This window comes from Macrobrachium nipponense, chromosome 36 (assembly GCF_015104395.2).
Source record: "Macrobrachium nipponense isolate FS-2020 chromosome 36, ASM1510439v2, whole genome shotgun sequence".
Classification (NCBI taxonomy): Eukaryota; Metazoa; Arthropoda; class Malacostraca; order Decapoda; family Palaemonidae; genus Macrobrachium; species Macrobrachium nipponense.
The window spans coordinates 46,252,865-46,273,642 of NC_087220.1; the positions used below are offsets into that span (position 1 = coordinate 46,252,865).

General features: G+C 36.7%; 1 protein-coding gene across 1 annotated transcript in view; it reads right to left on the minus strand.

Moving 5' to 3' along the window:
- LOC135203431 (uncharacterized) overlaps window positions 1-13,507 on the minus strand; it is a 43,159-nt gene extending 29,652 nt beyond the window's left edge. The window contains exons 1-2 of the mRNA XM_064233158.1: window positions 13,364-13,507; window positions 7,580-7,738 (exon numbers count right to left, since the gene is read on the minus strand). Of these exons, the coding sequence (XP_064089228.1) occupies window positions 7,580-7,738; window positions 13,364-13,507 (303 nt within the window). The remainder of the gene's footprint in view (window positions 1-7,579; window positions 7,739-13,363) is intronic.
- Window positions 13,508-20,778: the final 7,271 nt, after the last annotated feature.

The window sequence follows — 20,778 nt, forward strand, 5'->3', positions numbered from 1 at the left end:
GAGCCTGAAGAGGCGACTGAAAAGGAGCCTGCGAAGAGGACTGCACAGTAGTCTGCGGAAGATGTAAGGCGGTCGGGAGCACATTCGGGGACGAAAGAGACTTGCCAAAAAGCTCCAAGATACTGCCTAACTTGGCAATCATCTGTTCAAACACCGAAGGTTGAGGATCCACCGACGTAGAAGGCGCGGGAGGAGTAGAAGGATGATCCACAAACACGTCTGGAGCCGCAGGAGTTATTGCTTGAGGAGGCTCTGGAGAAGGCTCCGAAGGAGTGTGCGTGTTCGGCTTCTCCACTTCTATGAGAGAAGGCCGATAAATTGAAACCGCCGGAGAAAAAGCTTCAGGCTCCTCCCAAAAACTACAAGAAGGTTCGGCAGCCACCACATTCTTGGGAACCGCAGCAGGCGGAACATCGCGAGACCTTTTCAGCGGTCTAGAAGTCTTATTACGCCAACCTCTATAAGAGGAAACACCTGAACTAGAGTCGCTTGACGAAAAACACTTCCTCGCAACACCTTTCCAATGGTGAGCAACAGCATCCTGGGATACGGCTACAGGATTGCTTGAGAGGGCGGCTGCTCGGGAGCAGATCCCGCTCGCCTCCCTTCGGTTTTCGGCATGCCTCCTCCCAGGATCTGGGGAGTTTGACAGGGGCCTAGACCTAGGAGAACGAACGGGCCGAACAGCCACCTCCTCCGCTACACTTGCACTAAGTAATTTATCACACTTAACTACCACTTCTTGCACTGTCTCACCCATTTTCTGCAGAGTGGTGAGGAAAGAGACAAATTTCGAGTCCATATCGGCTAGTAATACTGACACGGGATCGGGATCGGGAGATACAGATTCGAGGGCAGGAGCAACCACTATGGGGTTAATAGGAACAGGATTAACAGAATTCAGAGGAATATCCTGGCTACTCACTGACTTAGAAGAAGATCTCTCTGAAGCCTTTCTGATTCTATCTTTTTCTAACTTTCTCATATACTTTCCCAGTGCCTTCCACTCCTGAGATGTTAGAGACTTACATTCTTCACACATATTCTCAAAAGAACATTCACGTCCCCTACAACTAACACAAGTAGAATGAGGATCAAGTGAAGCTTTAAGAAGACTAGTCTTACACCCACTACTACACACCCTATACTGAATAGAGCCGGTGTCAGACATCGTGAAGAATTCAAAATAATCCCTAAAAAGGACAACAATATCAAAACCAAAATAAGTATAGCGCTAGCAAAAAGATCAGTAAACTCAAGGTACATCACCAAAAGGAGAAAACCAAGATGATCAAATCCAAATTCCAACCAGCAGAGGAACCGTGTTCCCGGTTCCGACGGCAGGAAACTTCTGATTTATTGTTGGAATGGTTCCCGGTACAAGGTAGAGGGCGGGAGTAGAGGGATCACCTGTCAAACCATTAGCGCTACCGCGAATTTCAAATTCTGCCGTGACGTCAGGAGACGACAGCTATATGTAACCACCGGGAAAGTTATATAAGTGAAATGCACTTTTAGTGATAAAACTATTAAAAAAACCATGTATGAACATTTTTAGTGGTTTTTCTTAAGATTTAACTAACAAAATAGGCTTTTTTTAGCGTTTTTATAGGGGTTCCAAACATTCCCGGATTCTAACTATTCGCTGGGGGGTCTGGTATGCATCATCGCGAATACGGGGGGACCACTGTATACTATGTACTTTTAGTTTGGTGCAGCAGCCAAATCATGAAAATAGAAAGGAATTGTTAGGTAATATGCTTTTGCTTGCTGATCTGATGAAGGGGAAATTGAAGATAGGAAATAATAACTTTTGAAAATATCTTGAATTTAGTTTAAGGTGATAGTTGAAGACATATTTGGAGCTGGAACTAAAATAGGCAGTTATAAACATTGAAATAGTGGTCTTACGTGGGTTAATTATCAAAGTAAGCAGTTTAAAGCAATTTTTAAGGGGGTTACCAGGATAACACGGGTATTTATTACACGGGGAGGTTCTGGGCCCTACCCTTCGCGATTATCGAGGCCCTACTGTTTAAGTAAAAGAATCATCTTAATTTCTATAATTACTACACCATCATGTACCAGCATTTCTGAGTTTAATATCAGGCTTACCTCTTCTTTACAAGGACGCTTACAAACCAAGCATACAGATTGCGTTAGTTACCGTGCATATGTTACATATGTAAAATGGTGTCACTACCAAATCTCATTCGTAATCATCGACATTTTTACAGTAGACATGAAAGAATCGTTTTAATTTCTATAACTACTACGTATACCATAGCGGCTTCTCTGATTTAAGCTAAGGCTAACCTCCCCTTTACCAGCAAGCTTAACCCTCTTACGCCGATTGGACGTACTAAACGTCGAGTCAAAATGTCTCCCGTATGCCGATTGGACGTATCATACATCGGCTCAAAAGTTTTTTCAAAAATTCGCGGAAAAATACTTATAGGCCTACCAGCCGAAAACTTTTGAATCACGCGCCTTGGGGGATGCTGGGAGTTCACGGATCAAGGCATTGTTTTGTTTACAATCGCTACGCAGGCGCGCAAGCGCGAATTTCTTTCTTATCGCACTAAAAAGTATCAGTGACACATCTCAAAAATTATTTTGTCATTTTAACATAATTTTTGTACCATTTTAAATTATCCTTTACATGAAGTATTATATATGAAAATGTGCGCAATTTCATGTAAAATACAACAAAAAAAATACTCATGAATGTACCTTTTTTCAGTTTTGAAATATTTTCATATAAATAACGATAAGTGCAAAAATTTCAACCTTCGGTCAACTTTGACTCTACCGAAATGGTCGGGAAACGCAATTGTAAGCTAAAATTCTTATATTATAGTAATATTCAATCATTTGCCTTCATTTTGCAACAAATTGGACGTCTCTAGCACAATATTTCGATTTATGGTGAATTTATGAAAAAACTTTTTCTTCTGTTCGTGCGATAACTCTTCCGATAAATTTTTTCGTGCGATTGTCCTAATGTTTGCACCCTTTTAAATTTGCCGTTACATAAAGTTTTATATATGGAAATGTGTGCAATTTCATGCAAAATACAACAAAAAACAACCCATGGTTGTAGCTTTTATCAGTTTCAAAATATTTTCATATAAATAACGTTAAGTGCAAAAATTTCAACTTTCGGTCAACTATGACTCTACCGAAATGGTCGAAAAAACAATTGTAAGCTAAAACTCTTATATTCTAGTAATATTCAATCATTTACCTTCATTTTGCAACGACTTGGAAGTCTCTAACACAATATTTCGATTTATGGTGAATTTATGAAAAAAAAAAAAGCCATTTTTCTTATGTTCGCGCGGTACTCATCCGAAAAAATCAGAATTTTTTTTGTGCGATTGTCGAAATGTCGTGACCCCATTTAAAATTAGCTGTTACATAAAGTTTTATATATATGAAAATGTGCGCAATTTCATGTAGAATACAACTAAAATGATTGAAGGTTGTAGCTTTCTCTTTTTTTGAAATATTTGCATATAAATCACGATAGATAGAAAAAAAAAAATCATGTTCAGTCAAATTTGACTACCGAAATAGATTGAAAAAATAGCAATTTGTAAAGCCTTCAAAACGTCTTACGTCCTAGTAATATTCTGTCCATTTTCCTTCATTTTGAAAACATTATTTGAAGTCCTCTAGCAACAATATTGTGATTTATGGTTGAAGTTTTTGAAAAAATATATTTCTACCTTCTTCACTTTTACCGCGCCGCCGCCCGATTCGCTTTAGGCTGCAAGTCTCCCAAAATACGTTACCATCGCATTCTCCCTAATTATTTTGCTTCCGTTTCATATTAGACGTTTTATTAGAGTTTTGTCATATATCAAAAATACAGTGTGCAATTGCATGAAGAAATACAATAAGAAATAAGTGAAGGTTTGTTGATTTGTAAGCGTTTTCCATCTACTAAATATGTGCATATTAAAAAAAAATTACTATAAAAATTTTGACATTCTGGTCAAAATTTAACCGTTTCGAAATTTGAAATGGTCAAAATGCTGCAATTCTAATCTAAAACTCTTACCAGGTATCGTAATTTAAATTAAATCATTTGTCTTCATTTTGAAACAAATTGGAAGGTCTCTAGAACAAATATTTAGAATTAAGGTAGAATTTTTGAAAATACCATTTTTTATGTCCGCGCAATTCTAACGAATTCTGTACATGCCTCTTTGGGTGATAATACTTTTTCCGGTGTTTGCTTTTTGTTGCTTTTTACTATGTACAGGTACTCATCCTACCTTAACAACCAAGTTTGGTTCCGACCCGCCACTGGTTTAAGTTTCGAATGGATGCAAGTCGAAACCTTAAAAGAAAGTGGCCAACATTACCTGGGATAGGGTATACTATCAAAACCTTTGGCTATATTAAACATGGCCTACTTAAGTACTGTAATGTAATGTACAATCATTAATTTTTTCAAATCTTTTTACCCATACTGTACTTTCAACTAATACATTTTTAATCATTTAGTTTAATAGTAAAATATTATTCGTACCAATCATGGAAATTCGAGTTACAATGGGATTTAGGATTAGGTTTCTTGCATGCATGTCAGAAGTCGATTCTTACGTAAATTGGTTTGCAATTCAGGTCTACGACGGTGCCAGTTAATACCAAATTGAATGCTGCAGATAGGGCAAGGGTAACTTCAAAACTGATGCTGGCCATGAGTGATGAAGAGTTCTCATGAGTATTGGCACAGTGCCAAGTAACTCAATGGTCAACTGGCTGAAGTAAGGTTGTAAGTACGAGTGGTCGTATGTCGAGTAGGTTGTAAGTCGGATAGTACCTGTATTATATATCAAAATGATTGCAATTTAGTGTACAATACAACGAAAAAAAAGTAACTCGTTAGCTTTGACCGTTTTTTGCACAGCGTGATTTGAATACAATTATCTATGAATTTTTTTTTTTCGCTACCATATCTCGCATTATTTACATATGATAATGATATTATTTTTAATTTCTGATGATTGCATACTAAACTTCAGGCAATGACAAAATAATGAGCCAAAAATAAACTCTTAATCTTAAAAACTAAGCGCGCTGTGATTTTTTGAAAAAATTATTTTTTCCGCTTCCGCGCTCACTCCAAACCGGCGCCGGTATACAAGAGAGGTTTTGATTTTTAGGGCTTCGGCGTAAGAGGGTTAACAAAGCTTAAAGATTGCGTTCGCTACCGACCCGCACAAGTTACGTATATAACAAGTGGTTTCACTACCAAATCTCACACGTAACCAGACGTATTTTTATGGTAGACATAAAAGAATCTACTTAATTTCTATAATTACTATGTATACCATAGAGGCTTCCGAGTTAAGCTAAGGCTAACCTCTTCTGTACCGGCAAGCTTAAAAAGCTTAGATTGCGTTGCTACTGACCCGCACATGTTACGTATGCAACAATGGTTTCACTACCAAATCTCACATGTAAACATTGATGTATTACAGTAGACATAAAAGAATAATCTTAATTTCTTAATTACTACACACATATATACCATAGTGGCTTCTCTGATTTAAGCTATGGCTACCCTCTTCTTTACCAGCTAGCTTAACAAAGCTTAAAGATTGCATTCGCTACCGAACCGTACATGTAACCTACGTATGTAGCATTGCCTTCACTCCAAACCTAATACATACTTAGATACGTACTGCATTTGCTACTGAAACGCATGCCTCATGTGTGAGCATTGTTTTTAGACTAGGTCTACGACTAAAAAAGCAAGCAAAGGTGCTTGACAAAATTTTTTTTTCGCTCATCACTTTCATATAGAGATGATAGACGAAACTTAAGGTTTATTTTGGAGCTGGGAATGGTGGAAACATTTTGAAGAAGGAAAACGTGAGATGCCATGTAAACACATTTCCATTATTTCAGAGATTAACAATATCCAATTGTTTGAACATAGATAGTCGGCAATAGTGTTTTTTGTCTCATGATACAACTGGCAGCAATGAACAACCTCCGCTACGGTTTGTTTTGCTCTAAATCCTTCAAAGCGCATTCTTAGCGTTCTTTGTGCACTGTATCTCGTACTTTGCATTTAAAAAGACGTAAAGAAGTGTAGGAGTTTTGAGGGAGAGAGGAAGCTTGAATTTGGCACTCAGTTCCTAGCACCAGCCCTGGACAACATTAACAGGATTAATGTCGTAGCCTACATACACAATTAATAAATACATGAAAAATGTGTGAAAATTACTTCAAATACAACAATCTTCATATCTAGTGAAAAATTAAAACTGAAAAAAAAGGGGAAAACAAAAAAACCAGCTTCTACAAGAAAAACATACATACTTATTACTGGTCATTATCATACCACTGAAACACCATTTTTCTTTAACAAATCACATACACAATTAATAAATACTTGAAAATTGTGTGAAAACTTCAGACATAATTAAAATTGTGATAACTACTGAAAAAAATAAAACTAAAAAAAGGAAAAAAATATGACTTTACTCATGAAGAAAAAACATTATTCACACTTTACTGACCGTTTGTCATGCCACTGTGGGTATTTATATTCACAAAATTTAACATTCCTTAGTTGTGTTCAAACTTAGCAATCATCTCATTTGTTAAGTGCTGCTTTTGAGGCAATTTCACTATGAATATATATACTCACTATAGCTGTGTATGAAATTGAGGAATTTTCTGCATTTTATTTAAAATTTTGGTGAAAATAAATTCTAAAATTGTACTAGAACATTAAGTATAATAGAATTTATGCTAAGCTCTAATTCTTAGGTCAAATTATGCTAAAAAACATTAAATTATGCTACATTTGGTAACTGGATGACGCTGGCGGAAACTGTTTTGTTTACAAACATCATATGGTCTGGGGGTCGGAATACGGTTTTTTGGCCGAATACAGATAAAGTTTAAAGGAAATTTTGTGGCGAAATCGGATTATGTCGAGTTGTAATACAGTCGTGAGCCGGGCTCTACTATACTTCAAAATCTATAGCGCTCACACACACTCCGCTCCTTTATTATTTACGGTTTATGCTAGTCTCATTTATATTTTTTCTGGATTTTGTAATTTCATCTTTGGCATTATTGTCATTACATAAATTGTTGAAAAACAATAAAACTAATAACCATTTTTTTTTAAATATATTTTTTATTGAAATTCTTCTATACTGGCAACTTTCCCTTTTTCAAGTTCCTCAAAGAATAGAGTTTAAAGATAGCAAATAGTTCCTCTATTTTATGGGGACTATTCCTTTTTTTTCTCTCTCCATGAAGCTCTTCAAACATGAATGTATAGAGTTTACTATAGAGGGACTTTCTCCAGTGTAATTGTTTTCCTTCTTGGATATTAAATTCAGAATCTAAACTTTCACTACTTCCATTTCAATATTAGTCCAACATGAGACAAAACTTCATGGGGACAAAAAGAAGTTAAAATGAGTGGCATCACAAAAGCAAAATCACTTCCTCTCTTTCAGAAGATGGATGGCGATTAGAATTACAGGTAAGTCTACTACTCTACAAACCAAAATTCATTATATCATGTGATCAAGGTTACCTTGTCTGGGTTTTCACACAGAGAATTGCCACCTTTTGTTCCCTGACAGGGTAGAGGATCTGGATTCATCAAAACCACATAATCATCATAATCATAATCATCATCATCATCATCATCATCATCATCATCATCATCATCATCACTGAAGAACATTTCAAACTGAAAGAGAATAAAATAATAAGTCAAAAATCCAGTCATCAAAGTATGTACTAGTATGTCATGAAATCTCCGCTTCCACTAAACTACCTGTGACAAATGTTAATCATAGCAAATTTGACTTGGTTTTTAATTCATAGGCAATAACTGTAAGGCAAGTCCCCTTCCAAGGAGGGACACTGAAGTCATTCGAATGAAAACCATAATAAATCTGTTCTTTTTTTATTATTTCTTAATGAAAAATTACTGCTCTGTCTGTTAAATTAACAGTCTCAATTTACTAATTACTAATTTTCCATTATTCAAAATGAGATTGCCATTACAGGTTGCCCTTGATTATATTTATCAGCCTTATCCAACACTAACTTTATACGACACAACTGAACCCACAAGGGACCAAAGATATACATAGGACCAAATTAGTCTTGGTTTTGGAATTTTTGGATTTCAGAACTGTGAGGTCAAGCATAATCACTCATCACTATTGCCAGAAAGGCATTTTTTCCCTTTTATTTCATGTTTCTCATTTTAGTTATTTTTTCACTAAGATTTATTATTATTTATGATATATGTATTGCTATTAAATCAATGTGAGATCATTAGGATCATAAATAATAAAATAGTTGGACAATTAACCCTCTTACGCCGAATGGACGTATTAAACGTAGAGTCAAAATGTCTCCCGTATGCCGAATGGACATATCATACGTCGACTCAAAGAAGTTTTTTTAAAAATTTGCGGAATAATTCTTATAGGCCTACCAGCCGAAAACTTTTGAATCACACGCCTTGGGGGATGCTGGGAGTTCACGGATCAAGGCGTTGTTTTGTTTACAATCGCTACACAGGCGCCCAAGCACGAATATCTTTCTTATCGCACTAAAAATTATCGTCACTGACATAATTTTTGCACCATTTTAAATTATCCTTTACAAGAGGTATTATATATGAAAATGTGCGCAATTTCATGTAAAATACAACAAAAAAACACACATTATTGTAGCTTTTATCATTTATGAAATATTTTCATATAAATAACGATAAGTGCAAAAATTTCAACCTTCGGTCAACTTTGACTCTACAGAAATGGTCGAGAAACGCAATTGTAAGCTAAAAATCTTATTTTATAGTAATATTCAATCCTTTGCCTTCATTTTGCAACAAATTGGACGTCTCTAGCACAATATTTTGATTTATGGTGAATTTATGAAAAAACCTTTTACTTACGTTCTCGCGGTAACTCTCCGATAAATTTTTTCGTGCGATTGTCCTAATGTTTACACCATTTTAAATTTGCCGTTACATAAAGTTTTATATATGGAAATGTGCGCAATTTCATGCACAATACAACTAAAAACCCATGGTTGTAGCTTTTATCAGTTTTGAAACATTTTCATATAAATAACGTTAAGTGCAAAAATTTCAACTTTCGGTCAACTTTGACTACCGAAATGGTCGAAAAAAGCAATTGTAAGCTAAAACTCTTATACTCTATTAATATTCAATCATTTACCTTCATTTTGCAACGACTTGGAACTCTCTAGCACAATATTTCGATTTATGGTGAATTTATGGGAAAAAAAAATTTTTCCTTACGTCCGCACGGTAACTCTTCCGAAAAAATCAGTGTTTTTATTGTGCGATTGTCGAAATGTTTGCACTAATTAAAATTAGCTGTTACATAAAGTTTTATATATGAAAATGTGCGCAATTTCATGTAGAATGCAACTAAAAATGATTAAAGGTTGTAGCTTTTCTCTTTTTTTGAAATATTTGCATATAAATCACGATAAATAGAAAAAAAACCATGTTCGGTCAAATTTGACTACCAAATAGTTGAAAAACGCAATTGTAAGCTAAAACTCTTACGGCCTAGTAATATTCTGTCATTTATCTTCATTTTGAAACAAATTTGAAGTCTCTAGAACAATATTGTGATTTATGGTGAATTTTTGAAAAATATATTTAACTTCCCTCCGCGCGCCGATTCGTGGCCGCAAGTCTCCGAAATGTGTACATCGCATTATCCTAATATTTGCTCCTTTTCATATTAGTCTTTTTATAGTTTTATATATCAAAATGTGTGCAAATTCATGAAGAATACAATAAATATTAATTGAAGGTTGTAGCATTTCCCATCTCCGAAATGTCTGCATATAAAAAAATATATATAAAAATTTTGACATTCGGTCAACTTTAACTCGTTTGAAATGGTCAAAATCTGCAATTCTAATCTAAAACTCTTACAGTATCGTAATAGTCAATCATTTGTCTTCATTTTGAAACAAATTGGAAGTCTCTAGAACAATATTTAGATTTTCGGTGAATTTTGAAAAAAAAAATTTTTACATCCGCGCGTTACGAATTCGTACATCATTTTGTGATAATATTTTTCCAGTGTTGCTTTTATTGTTTTACAATGTATTATATATCAAAATGATTGCAATTTAGTGTACAATACCATGGAAAATAAAGTAACTCATTAGCTTTGACCGTTTTTTGCACAGCGTGATTTGAATACAATTTTGTATGAATTTTCTTTTTTCGCTACCATATATCGCATTATTTACATATGATAGATATTATTTTTCATTTCTGATGGTTGTATACTAAACTTCAGGCAATGACAAAAAAAGGAGCCAAAAATGAACTCTTAATCTTCAAAACTAAGCACGCTGTGATTTTTTGAAAAACATTTTTTCCGCTTCCGCGCTCACTCCAAACCGGCCCCGGCATACGGGAGAGGTTTTAATTTTTAGGGCTTCGGCGTAAGAGGGTCAAGACTACATGTTCACTAAAACGTTTTTTTCAACAACAAAAATATAAAACCCAAAAATACACACGATCAAAAGAAGTGTAATTCAACAATTTAATTTTAATTATATAAGACTATAAAATACATTTCACCATATTGACCTTGGAGAGGGTTGTTCTTTATTGTTACTAGTCATCATCACTTGCGTTTGTGGCATTGAGGTCAGTCTGGGAACAAGATTTGCAAGTGATGACCACATCACTACAACAGACTGGGTGGAATTTTTCATACCACTATATTATAAAGTTAAAAATCATTAATCTTTTTCATTATTAAAAAAATATAAAAAGCAAAGTATTGAGTTAGTTTTTGCCATCCAGCAGTCAAATAATCATGATCATGGCAATTCAACCACAGTGCTGAACACAAAATTTGTGATTGTAAGGTCTATAACTAGAACAGAAGTAGAGAGCTGTCATTGCTTAACAGACGACCATGGCAACCAGCCAACCAATCATGTTTTAGCTGTATTTTGTATGAGGAAGAAGCTTTTGCTTACATGAGGCTGATGATGTAAAGTGTGTGTTTTAAGTACAATACATAATTTTTTGATAGTGTATGTATTTCACTGATTACACGATGAATCGAATTAATTTCTTCCCATTACTTTGAGTGCAAAATTGTTGGATTAGACATACCTACAAAAAAAAAAAAAAAAAAAAAAAAAAAAAAAAAAAAAAAAAACTTAAATCTCTCTAAGACAGAATTAAGTTAGAGCTATACTTCTATCTAGCATAAATTAATCTCTAGAAACTCTATGCATATGTGACATGGTTATTCTTTCATATAAAGATTGACTTAAATATGTGAACTTTAATTAGTTACTTTCTTCACTAATAGTTGGCGTTTTTTTCTGGTTATCGGTATATACTATACATAAGTGCAAAGATCCCCTCATAAAATACCAATATAACAAATATGCATGTTTTACTTGGCTCTTAAATTTCAAAGTTATGCTTTACTTCACTGAATCCAATAATACTGGATGTAGTCTCATATTACTATTTTGGTTTGGAAAAATCAGCACATAGGATTATTTCGCCCTATTCAACTCAATTCTGATATTTTCTTGTTTCTGTTCAGCATACATAGATCTCTAGAAACTATTTATATATGGGACAAGGTTACTTTTTGTTAATTAAAATGCTTTTAACCCTTAATTGACAGGTAAATGTACCGATATGCAGCTACTTAGGCCAGGTAAACTTTGAGGTTGGACAATTTATGGAAAAAATCACAAATTCTTGGTAATTTGTATTTTTCCTAGCTATAACTTACTTTGAACTACTTTAATTAGAGAATCCAGGATTATGTCAATTCGGTACCGACCAAAAAATCCGGTTACCCCTTCCACACCTAACCAGGTATATGCCCCGAGGGTCAAGCCCATGTGACCCACAACCTCGGTGCTTTTCTCTCCACACAGTTCCTGCCCTAAGGTACTCGGGGACGGTGAGGGAGGGACTGAAACCTAAGTAGTTCGAGGTAAGTATAGCTGGAAAAAAACAAATTACCAAGAATTTGTAATTTGTTCCTAGACTCTGTCCAACTGATCGGAGTGATACACAGCAGGATCAGCGGCCAGAAATCTAGACCAACTCATAAGAGGGAGGCATGTGTACCTCTAATGAATAGCAAGCAAGAACTTCAAACCATAAGTAAGAGACCAAATATAAAGCATTGGGTTTGTATCTTCCTGCTTGTCCGCTTCCCCCTCTGTTACAGAAGGGACGGATAAATGCTTCTATCCCTAACTAGAGAGATAGAATGGAGCTCAGTTATGTAGCCTACCTGCAACGTTGTCCTCTCCAGCATGTGATGACCGCTACCCTCTGCCCGCAAGATGAAAGAAAAAAAGAGAAGCAAGAGAAGCCAGTCCCACTCATTCATTCTCCATTCACACAATATCACAAGGATGAGATGCAACCTTCTCCTGTTAAAGGAGCTGGGTAAGTTACACAACTTGAACAGCCACCACAGGTCCCAAGGAAAAAAAAGTGTCCAAGACCTATGGGCAATATCCCAAAGGTAAAAGGAGGTGGTGGTGGTCTGGTCAGAATACACCCCTGCCTTGTTGGACCAATATCTCTAACTTCGTGGGCTCTCAAACGAAAAGTACTGGTGTCGGCACTCCTCTCGGAGTCGTAAACTTTCCTGATTACCTCATGAAGCCAGAAAAAATAAGTGTTCCTGGACACTTCTTTCTTGGTCACTTCGGTGCTAACGAAAAGGCGTTGACACTCAGGTCTGAGATGTCGAGCTTTCTTTAGATAGCGCTGTAGCTCTCTAACAGGACAAAGTATCATCTCTTCCATATCATTACCAGTAGTCTTCTAGGGAGGGGACCGTGAAGGACTTGAACCTGAAGTCAGGGACCAAAGGGTTCTGATTCTTCGCTACAAAATCAGGGAAGAAATAGAGAATAACGGATCCCCATCCCCTCGAGTGTTTGATATCGAAGGAAAGACCATGAAGTTCTACTCTCAAGACAAGCGTCACATACCACTCAAGCGCCACATACGACTCCTCAAGACAAGCATCACATACCACTCTGGGGTGCCCGAGTTCCCTGGGTGGGCAAGACCTCTCAAAAATCCTCATTAAAGGACTAGAGCCAGGAGGCTCTCTACCCTTTAACTGCAGATACAGAGAAGAGCTTCTCTCAGTGAGGAAAAACCAAGAAATCCGCTACCTGCTGAAACAGTCCACTTTCCCTGGTATACAGCTACAAAGGACTGTCCGAGATATCCATCCATCTCTGTTGCTGCTCGGCAAGAAAACCCTCTCGCACACAACAGATGGTGGATAACAACCAGCCTTGAAGACACAAGAAATGTACTGCCTGGTGGTGCTGTTCCACATGCAGTTGACACAGCAGGTTGTGCCACGGGGGAATCTCTCGCGAAGCCTCCGACAGAAGTGCCAGTAGGTCCAGATACCAAATGGCCTGAGGCCATTTCGGTGCCACCAAAATCATCTGAAGATTGCTGGGGGAAAGGCGTACACTACAAGGTTTTCCCACAGATGTTGGAACGCAACCTCTGCAGCTGCCCATGGGTCCAGCACAACATAGAAGAAAACCGTTAGTTTTGTTGTGCCGGGTGGCAAACAGATCCACTACTAGATGCCGCCACAGGTCAAACAGCCTTTTCCCCCACGTCTGGGTGTAGAGACAATTCAGTCCCAATCACCTAATTCTGGCAGCTGAGCTTGTCTGCCACTACATTCCTCTTTCCAGGAATGTACCTGGCTGACAGCTATACTGAGTGAGCTACTGCCCACTCATGCAACTGCATCGTCAACTGGTGTAACGGGACCGTGGCATTATCGCTCATCAACACCACCGAGTGTCCCATCACCCATTCCCAGAATTCTTGGAGCACGAGAAACGCCATCAAATTCCAGAACATTGATGTGAAGGTGCTTGTCGTGTTGGTTCCACACTCCTGCAACCAGCAACTCTTCAAGGTGTGTGCCCCAACCCTCAGTCAATGATTCTGAGAACAGAAGCATCTCTGGAGGGGGTGCGCAGGGGGCACTCTTAATAAGAGATTCCTGTCGTTTAGCCATCAGATTAAATCCTCCCTTACTTCCTTCATAAGAGGAACCAGGAAGGACTGCTGACCCCGCGCCTGTGACCAGCAATCCTTTAGCCTTTAGTCTCCATTGCAGAGACCGCAGGTGAAGATGCCTGTGAAAGACTAGCTTCTCAAGTGACAACAGGGCCGTTACCTCTTGCTGCGAGAACCAGAGGTTCTCTAACAGCAGGTGTTGAAGAGGCACTCCCGGAATTAGGCGAGGTAACTCCAGGTCAACCTCCTTGGTTAAAAACGTGTCTGTCGAAGGCACATAGAATCGCTGCTGACGAGGCAGAGGAGGAAGAAGCAGCTTTTGTCTTACTGCTGGGGCCTTAGTGAAGCTTCCTGTCCGGAGACAAAGATCGTTCACCTGGTCAGCACTCTGTCAGCCAAGAAGACCAGGGTAGCCCAACAGATGCTCTAGGTTCCTACTTAGGCCCCCACAATGACTCCAACCTCGATGGACGGTCAGAGGGATCAACCATCTATCCCTCCACGAGATCGAGATGGTTGTGCTGACGTATCAGCGCAATGACCTCTGCAAAAAACCTCTGTATTTCAGGGATGACTGTGTCCTGAGGCGATGGACCGTCAGATCGATCCAGGCCGAGTATCTCCCGAGACGAACTCCTCTAATCACTTGAGCATGTATGTCCGGTCCCAAAACCGAACCAGGCTCATAGGCTCTCATGGCTGGAATGTTAAAAGCACACTTTTCATGGTCACACCCGTTTGCCTCACTCACCTGGTGTATCCGAAGAGGTTGAAGGGACAGGGAGGTAGACCTTACGCTCCTACCCTGTCTACCAGCAGAACCAGTAAGCTGTGAGGACTGCAGACGATCGAAAAGAAACATTTTTCTATAATTGGCACCACAAAGCAAACTACCCATCTAACTACCCTTGATTCATTGTTTAAGCACCTTTCACCTAGTTAAACTCCCAAACACTTCGTCATCTCCTCTCTCGTTTGCGTGAGGTTTACGTTGTATGCAAACCTTACCGTTTTTAGTCACTCAGCTCTTTCCTTCTTTATGAATAGGTAGTTTTCTTATCATTCTCTTTTTTAACATTCTGATTATTTTTTTTAAATTTTATTGTAATTTTAATTTCATTGTAATTTTTAAGTTTATTTTAATGTTGAATTTCAATTGCAGACTGATGATGTGTTGGTGACAACATGAAACATTTCTTAATAATAAAACACATGTACATGACTGTCGTCTGATTGGACACCTCTTCCTTATATATATATATATATATAATATATATATATATATATATATATATATATATATGATATGTATGTATATATATGTATATATGTGTATATATGTGTATATATGTGTATATATATGTATATATGTGTATATATATGATATATATGTATTTATATGTATATATATGTATTGTATATATGTATATAGATGTGTATTATGTATGTATGTGTATATATATGTATATATATATAATATATATATATATGCATATATATATGAATAAATGTATATATGTATATAAATGTGTATATATATATATATATATATATATATATATATATAGTATATGTATATATATATTATATATATATATATATATATATATATATATATATATATATATATATATGTATGTAATATATATATATATATATATATATATATATATATATATATATATACATATATATGTATATATATATATATTGTATATGTATGTATTATATATGATATATATATATAATATATATATATATATATATATATATATATATGTGTGTGTGTGTGTGTGTGTATGTATATACACATATATGTATTATATATACACATATATAATATACACCTGTATCTATATATATTATATTATATATTATATTAAATATAATATATTATTATACTATATGTATATGTATATAAATATAATAATATATATTTTGTGTTATATGTTATATTATATATGGTATATATGTATTATATATATATAATATATTATATATATATATATATATATATATATATATATATATATAAAAATATACAAACATTTAATATACATACTATATATACATACATATATATATATATCCATACATATATATATATACATACATATATATATATATATATATATATATATATATATACATATATTTATATACGATATATACTTTTATATACACTAGTATATATTGCATATATATATATATATATATATACTATATATATATATATAGTATAATATATACAGGCGGTCCCCGGCTTACGACGGTTCCGGCTTACGACGTTCCGAGGTTACGACGCTTTTTCTTGAATATTCATGGAAAGAAAATTCCGTCCTGGGTTCACGACGCTTGTTCCGAGGTTACGACGCTGACGCTTCCGACGCTCCGAGTTAACGACGCTTTTTAAAAATGCATGCTTTGATAAAAATCCTTTATAGTTTAGCACAGTACATAATAAAAATATGTTTTGGTTACATTACAAACAAAAATTTTGAGGTTATGATGATTTTGACACTTTTTTTTTCGTATTTTTTGAATTTTTTTAGTGACGCCGCATATGCGGAACTAGTTTGCGGGCGAATGAATACACTAGCTTGGGATGCGCAGTTTAAAACAGTCCTAAAGCGCAAATATAATGAAAAATCATTGCTTGTTTCCAGTACATAATTAAAAAAAACTAAAGTTTCTGGTTAGATTACAACACAAATTCCAAGGTTACGACGTTTGTTATGCTTTTTAACGATACCTCATATGCAGAACTAGTTTTTGAGCGGAGGTGCATAAATTAATTAACGCTATTAAACTGTATGGTAAATTGACCGAACAACGACCTCTGACGGTCGAGGACGCCAAGCGTAAACAATATGAAAGGACGCCACTTCAATCGCGTTGCCTGCCTGCATTTCACTAGGTTGTGTGCTGAGACGTTGTGCTGAAATTCCTTGCCATCTTCGCAAATTTACAATGGCTCCTAAAACGCCAAAGTACTTCCTCCGATGATAGTTCATCCAAGAAGAGGAAGGTCATCACGATGGTGGAGGTCAAATATGACGTGATAAAGCATTCGGAGGAAGAAACTAACACCGAAATAGCCGTTCTTTAGGCTTGAGCAGGACCACGGTGGTAACCATTGTGAAGGATAAGGAACGTATCTGAAGCATGTTAAGGATGCTGCACCGATGAAGTCAACGGTGATAAACGAGAAGCAACGTAGCCAGAGCATTGTTGAAATGGAGAAATTGCTCATGATCTGGCTGGAGGACCAGAACCAGCGACGTTGTTTCCGGTGAGCTTAAGTGTGATCCAGGAGAAGGCTAGAGCGCTGCATGAGGCAGTAGTGAAAAAGTTTGGCGAAGGCAGTGCTGGTGGTGAATTTTCCGCGAGTAGAGGTTGGTTTAACCGTTTTTTAAGGCTCGTGCAAATTTGCATAATGTGAAGCTGCAAGGTGAAGCTGCTAGTGCTGATAGCGAAGCAGCAGAAAGTTTTCCAGTGGTTTGGCTGAGATAATTAAGGATGGTGGTTACACGGCTGACCAAGTCTTTAATGTGGATGAGGACTGGATTATTTTGGAAAAAGAATGCCAAATCGAACGTACCTTTCCCAAGGAGGAGAAGTCAGCACCTGGCCATAAAGCTGGAAAGGAGCGATGACTTTGCTGTTTGGGGCCAATGCAAGTGGTGTGATTTGAAACTGAAGCCCTTGCTGGTGTATTTGGCCGAGAATCCCAGGCTTTCAAGGGCATTTTCAAGAGTCAACTCCCTGTGATTTGGAAATCTAAACAAGAAGGCGTGGGTTACCTTAATGGTCTTCGAAGATTGGTTCATGACCATTTCGTGCCAGCAGTGGAGCGGTATTTGACTTCGAAGGGTCTGCCTTTTAAGGCCCTCTTAGTCCTGGACAATGCTCCTGGTCACCCTTCAAATTTGAGCGACATGCATCCTAATGTGAAGGTGGTGTACTTCCCACCATACCACATCGCTGATACAGCCAATGACCAGGAGTAATAGCTAATTTCAAGGCTTACTACCTTAGAGGACCATACGTTTTGCTTTGAGGGCCATAGAAGCTAACAAGGAGTTGACACTGAAGCAATTCTGGAAGGGCTACAACATTGCAGATGCAGTGAAGAACATTGCAAGTGCTTGGGACGAGGTAGAAGACGACCACTTTAAATGGGGTGGGGCCTGGAGGAAACTGTGTCCACAGTTTGTGCACAGTTTTGAAGGCTTTGACCAGGCAGAAGACGTCAAAGACTGTGACGAGGAAGGAAATCGTAGGGCTAAGCAGAGGCTGAAACTAGATCTTGCAACCTGATGATGTAACAGAGCTGCTGGCTTCCATTGGTGGAGAGGAATTGTCTGCAGAGGACTTACTAGAACTTGAACAACAAATGATTGAGGAAGAGGCGCGGCACCAGAGCCAAAACCCAGGTCATTAACTGTGAAAGGCTTGTCAGAGGGTTTTACTCATCTGGAGAGAGCCTTGGCTTCTTTTGAGGCAGAAGACCCTAACGTTTCTAGGTTTGACAAAATCAGAGAGGAATCATGGATTTTGGTGACTTTCTACAAGGAGACCCTGAAGGGAGAAGAGACGAAGAGAATTGTGCAGTCCAGGCTTGACACTTTCTTTCACAAGTCTCCAGTACCACCACCTCCCACTCCTAGTCCTGGTAAGGAATTCTGAACTGTTTTACTAATTTATGTGTTTACATAGTGTACATATTAAAATGTGTTAATTTTTTAATGTAACAACTAAATGTAAGAGTAAATTGTAACTTCATTAATTTTCATCATTTGTAATTTATTGCAGAAGTGGTGACAGTTCCAGATCCCCCTGTACTACCTGTGACAGTTCCAGATCTCCCTGTACTACCTGTGACAGTTCCAGATCCCCCTAGTACCTGGACCCTCTGTATCAGCCCGCCCACCTGTACAATCAGGTAAGCAATTTCATTTTTCTCATTTTCATGTTGGAAATTGTTTTACACCCTACATACATACGTACACTAACTTACATAGTGGTACAATGTGTTTGATTGTTTGCATAACCTTATTATTTTTTTTTTTTTTTTATTTTTTTTTTTTCAGAACCCCTTTGATAAGGTGACAGTTGACCCAGATGACCCTGAGCCTTTCCATGGTTTTGATGCCTCGCCCTCTACATCAGGTAAGGAATCCTTAAACAAATTTGTATAAAATGTTTTATAAATTGCTAAATAGAAATTTTATTAAAAGTGTACATATGCTACAATTACATCCCCACCTTATACATAATATATTTATGTACCCTATCATTCTTTCCAGATGTAGATGTTCCCTCATCAGTTGATACGAGTATCACCTCTACCAGAGCCCAAATCAGTTGATACATAGTATCACCTCTGCCCATTCCTTCAGGTAAAAGAATTTCTTCATTTTTTTATATTGAACATACGTATTACACACCAATACAATAGTCAAACAGTAATAACATGTGCAGTAGTTACAGTAGTAGTAACTATCATTTTATATATTTTTTATCATTCCAGACTCCCAAGCACCTGCCCATCCCACTCCATAGCCCAGCCACCCACTCTCATGTACCATATGGCCATCCCAGTAAGCAAGCCAACCACTAGAATTTGGTAAGGACATTTTTTTTTTATTAATGTTTTATTATTACATATGTAATAACCATGTTATGTATGTAACATACATACTATATAATCATATGTACTATTACATTATCATTCCAGACTGGCATGCACCTGTGACTTACATAAACCAGACCTCTACATAGCCTACATGTCTTCATTTTGCTGAAGGGTAAAGGAATTCTCAGTTGTGTTTAATGTTTGCATACGTACAATAAATTTTGTACACCTAAGTGGTTTACATAATGTCCTTTAATATTAATTTTCTTCATTCCAGACTGCCCATCATCCTAGCCTGTATCTGTGATAAAGCACACTGAAGTTAGGTTTGGAATGCATCCTTTATCATGAATGCTCTACACCTCCACCTCCATCTCACCCCCACAAACCTAGGTAACAGCTTTGAGACTCACTAAAAGTTGGTAAGTTATGTAAGGAATTTCTAAATTAAGTTTATTACTACATGTTATAGTGATATTAAACCACTGTATGGTGCATATTACTGTATGTAACTTACTATGCATAGAGTATACTTACTGACAAAATTTATTTTTTGTACATTCCAGAACCCCCTGAATGATGTAGGCTATGGGGCCACATAAGACTTTGTCCATCCAGGGTTACATTGAACGACAACTTTAAACTAAACGTAAGGAATTAATTAAAACATACATTAACTCTTTTAGTACTCTTGATATATCTACAGTAATTAACATATTGCATTCACAACTTTCTGTAGTGTATATTTTGTATACTAATTTTGTTACTTTTTCCTTCCAGAACCAACATTTTCACACAACTCCAGGTTGTTACTACAAGTGTCATCAAGGGATAACTACAAGTAGAAGCACCATTTTTGGATGGAAAAAACCCTTCAGGAAGTATACGTATCACATGTAGCATGTAGTGTAACAAAGTATGAACAGTAAGGTTTTTACATACAGTAGTACATATTACATACGTACATAACTTTTTACAGGAATTTCCACCAAGTTTGATTATGTACATATGACATGTT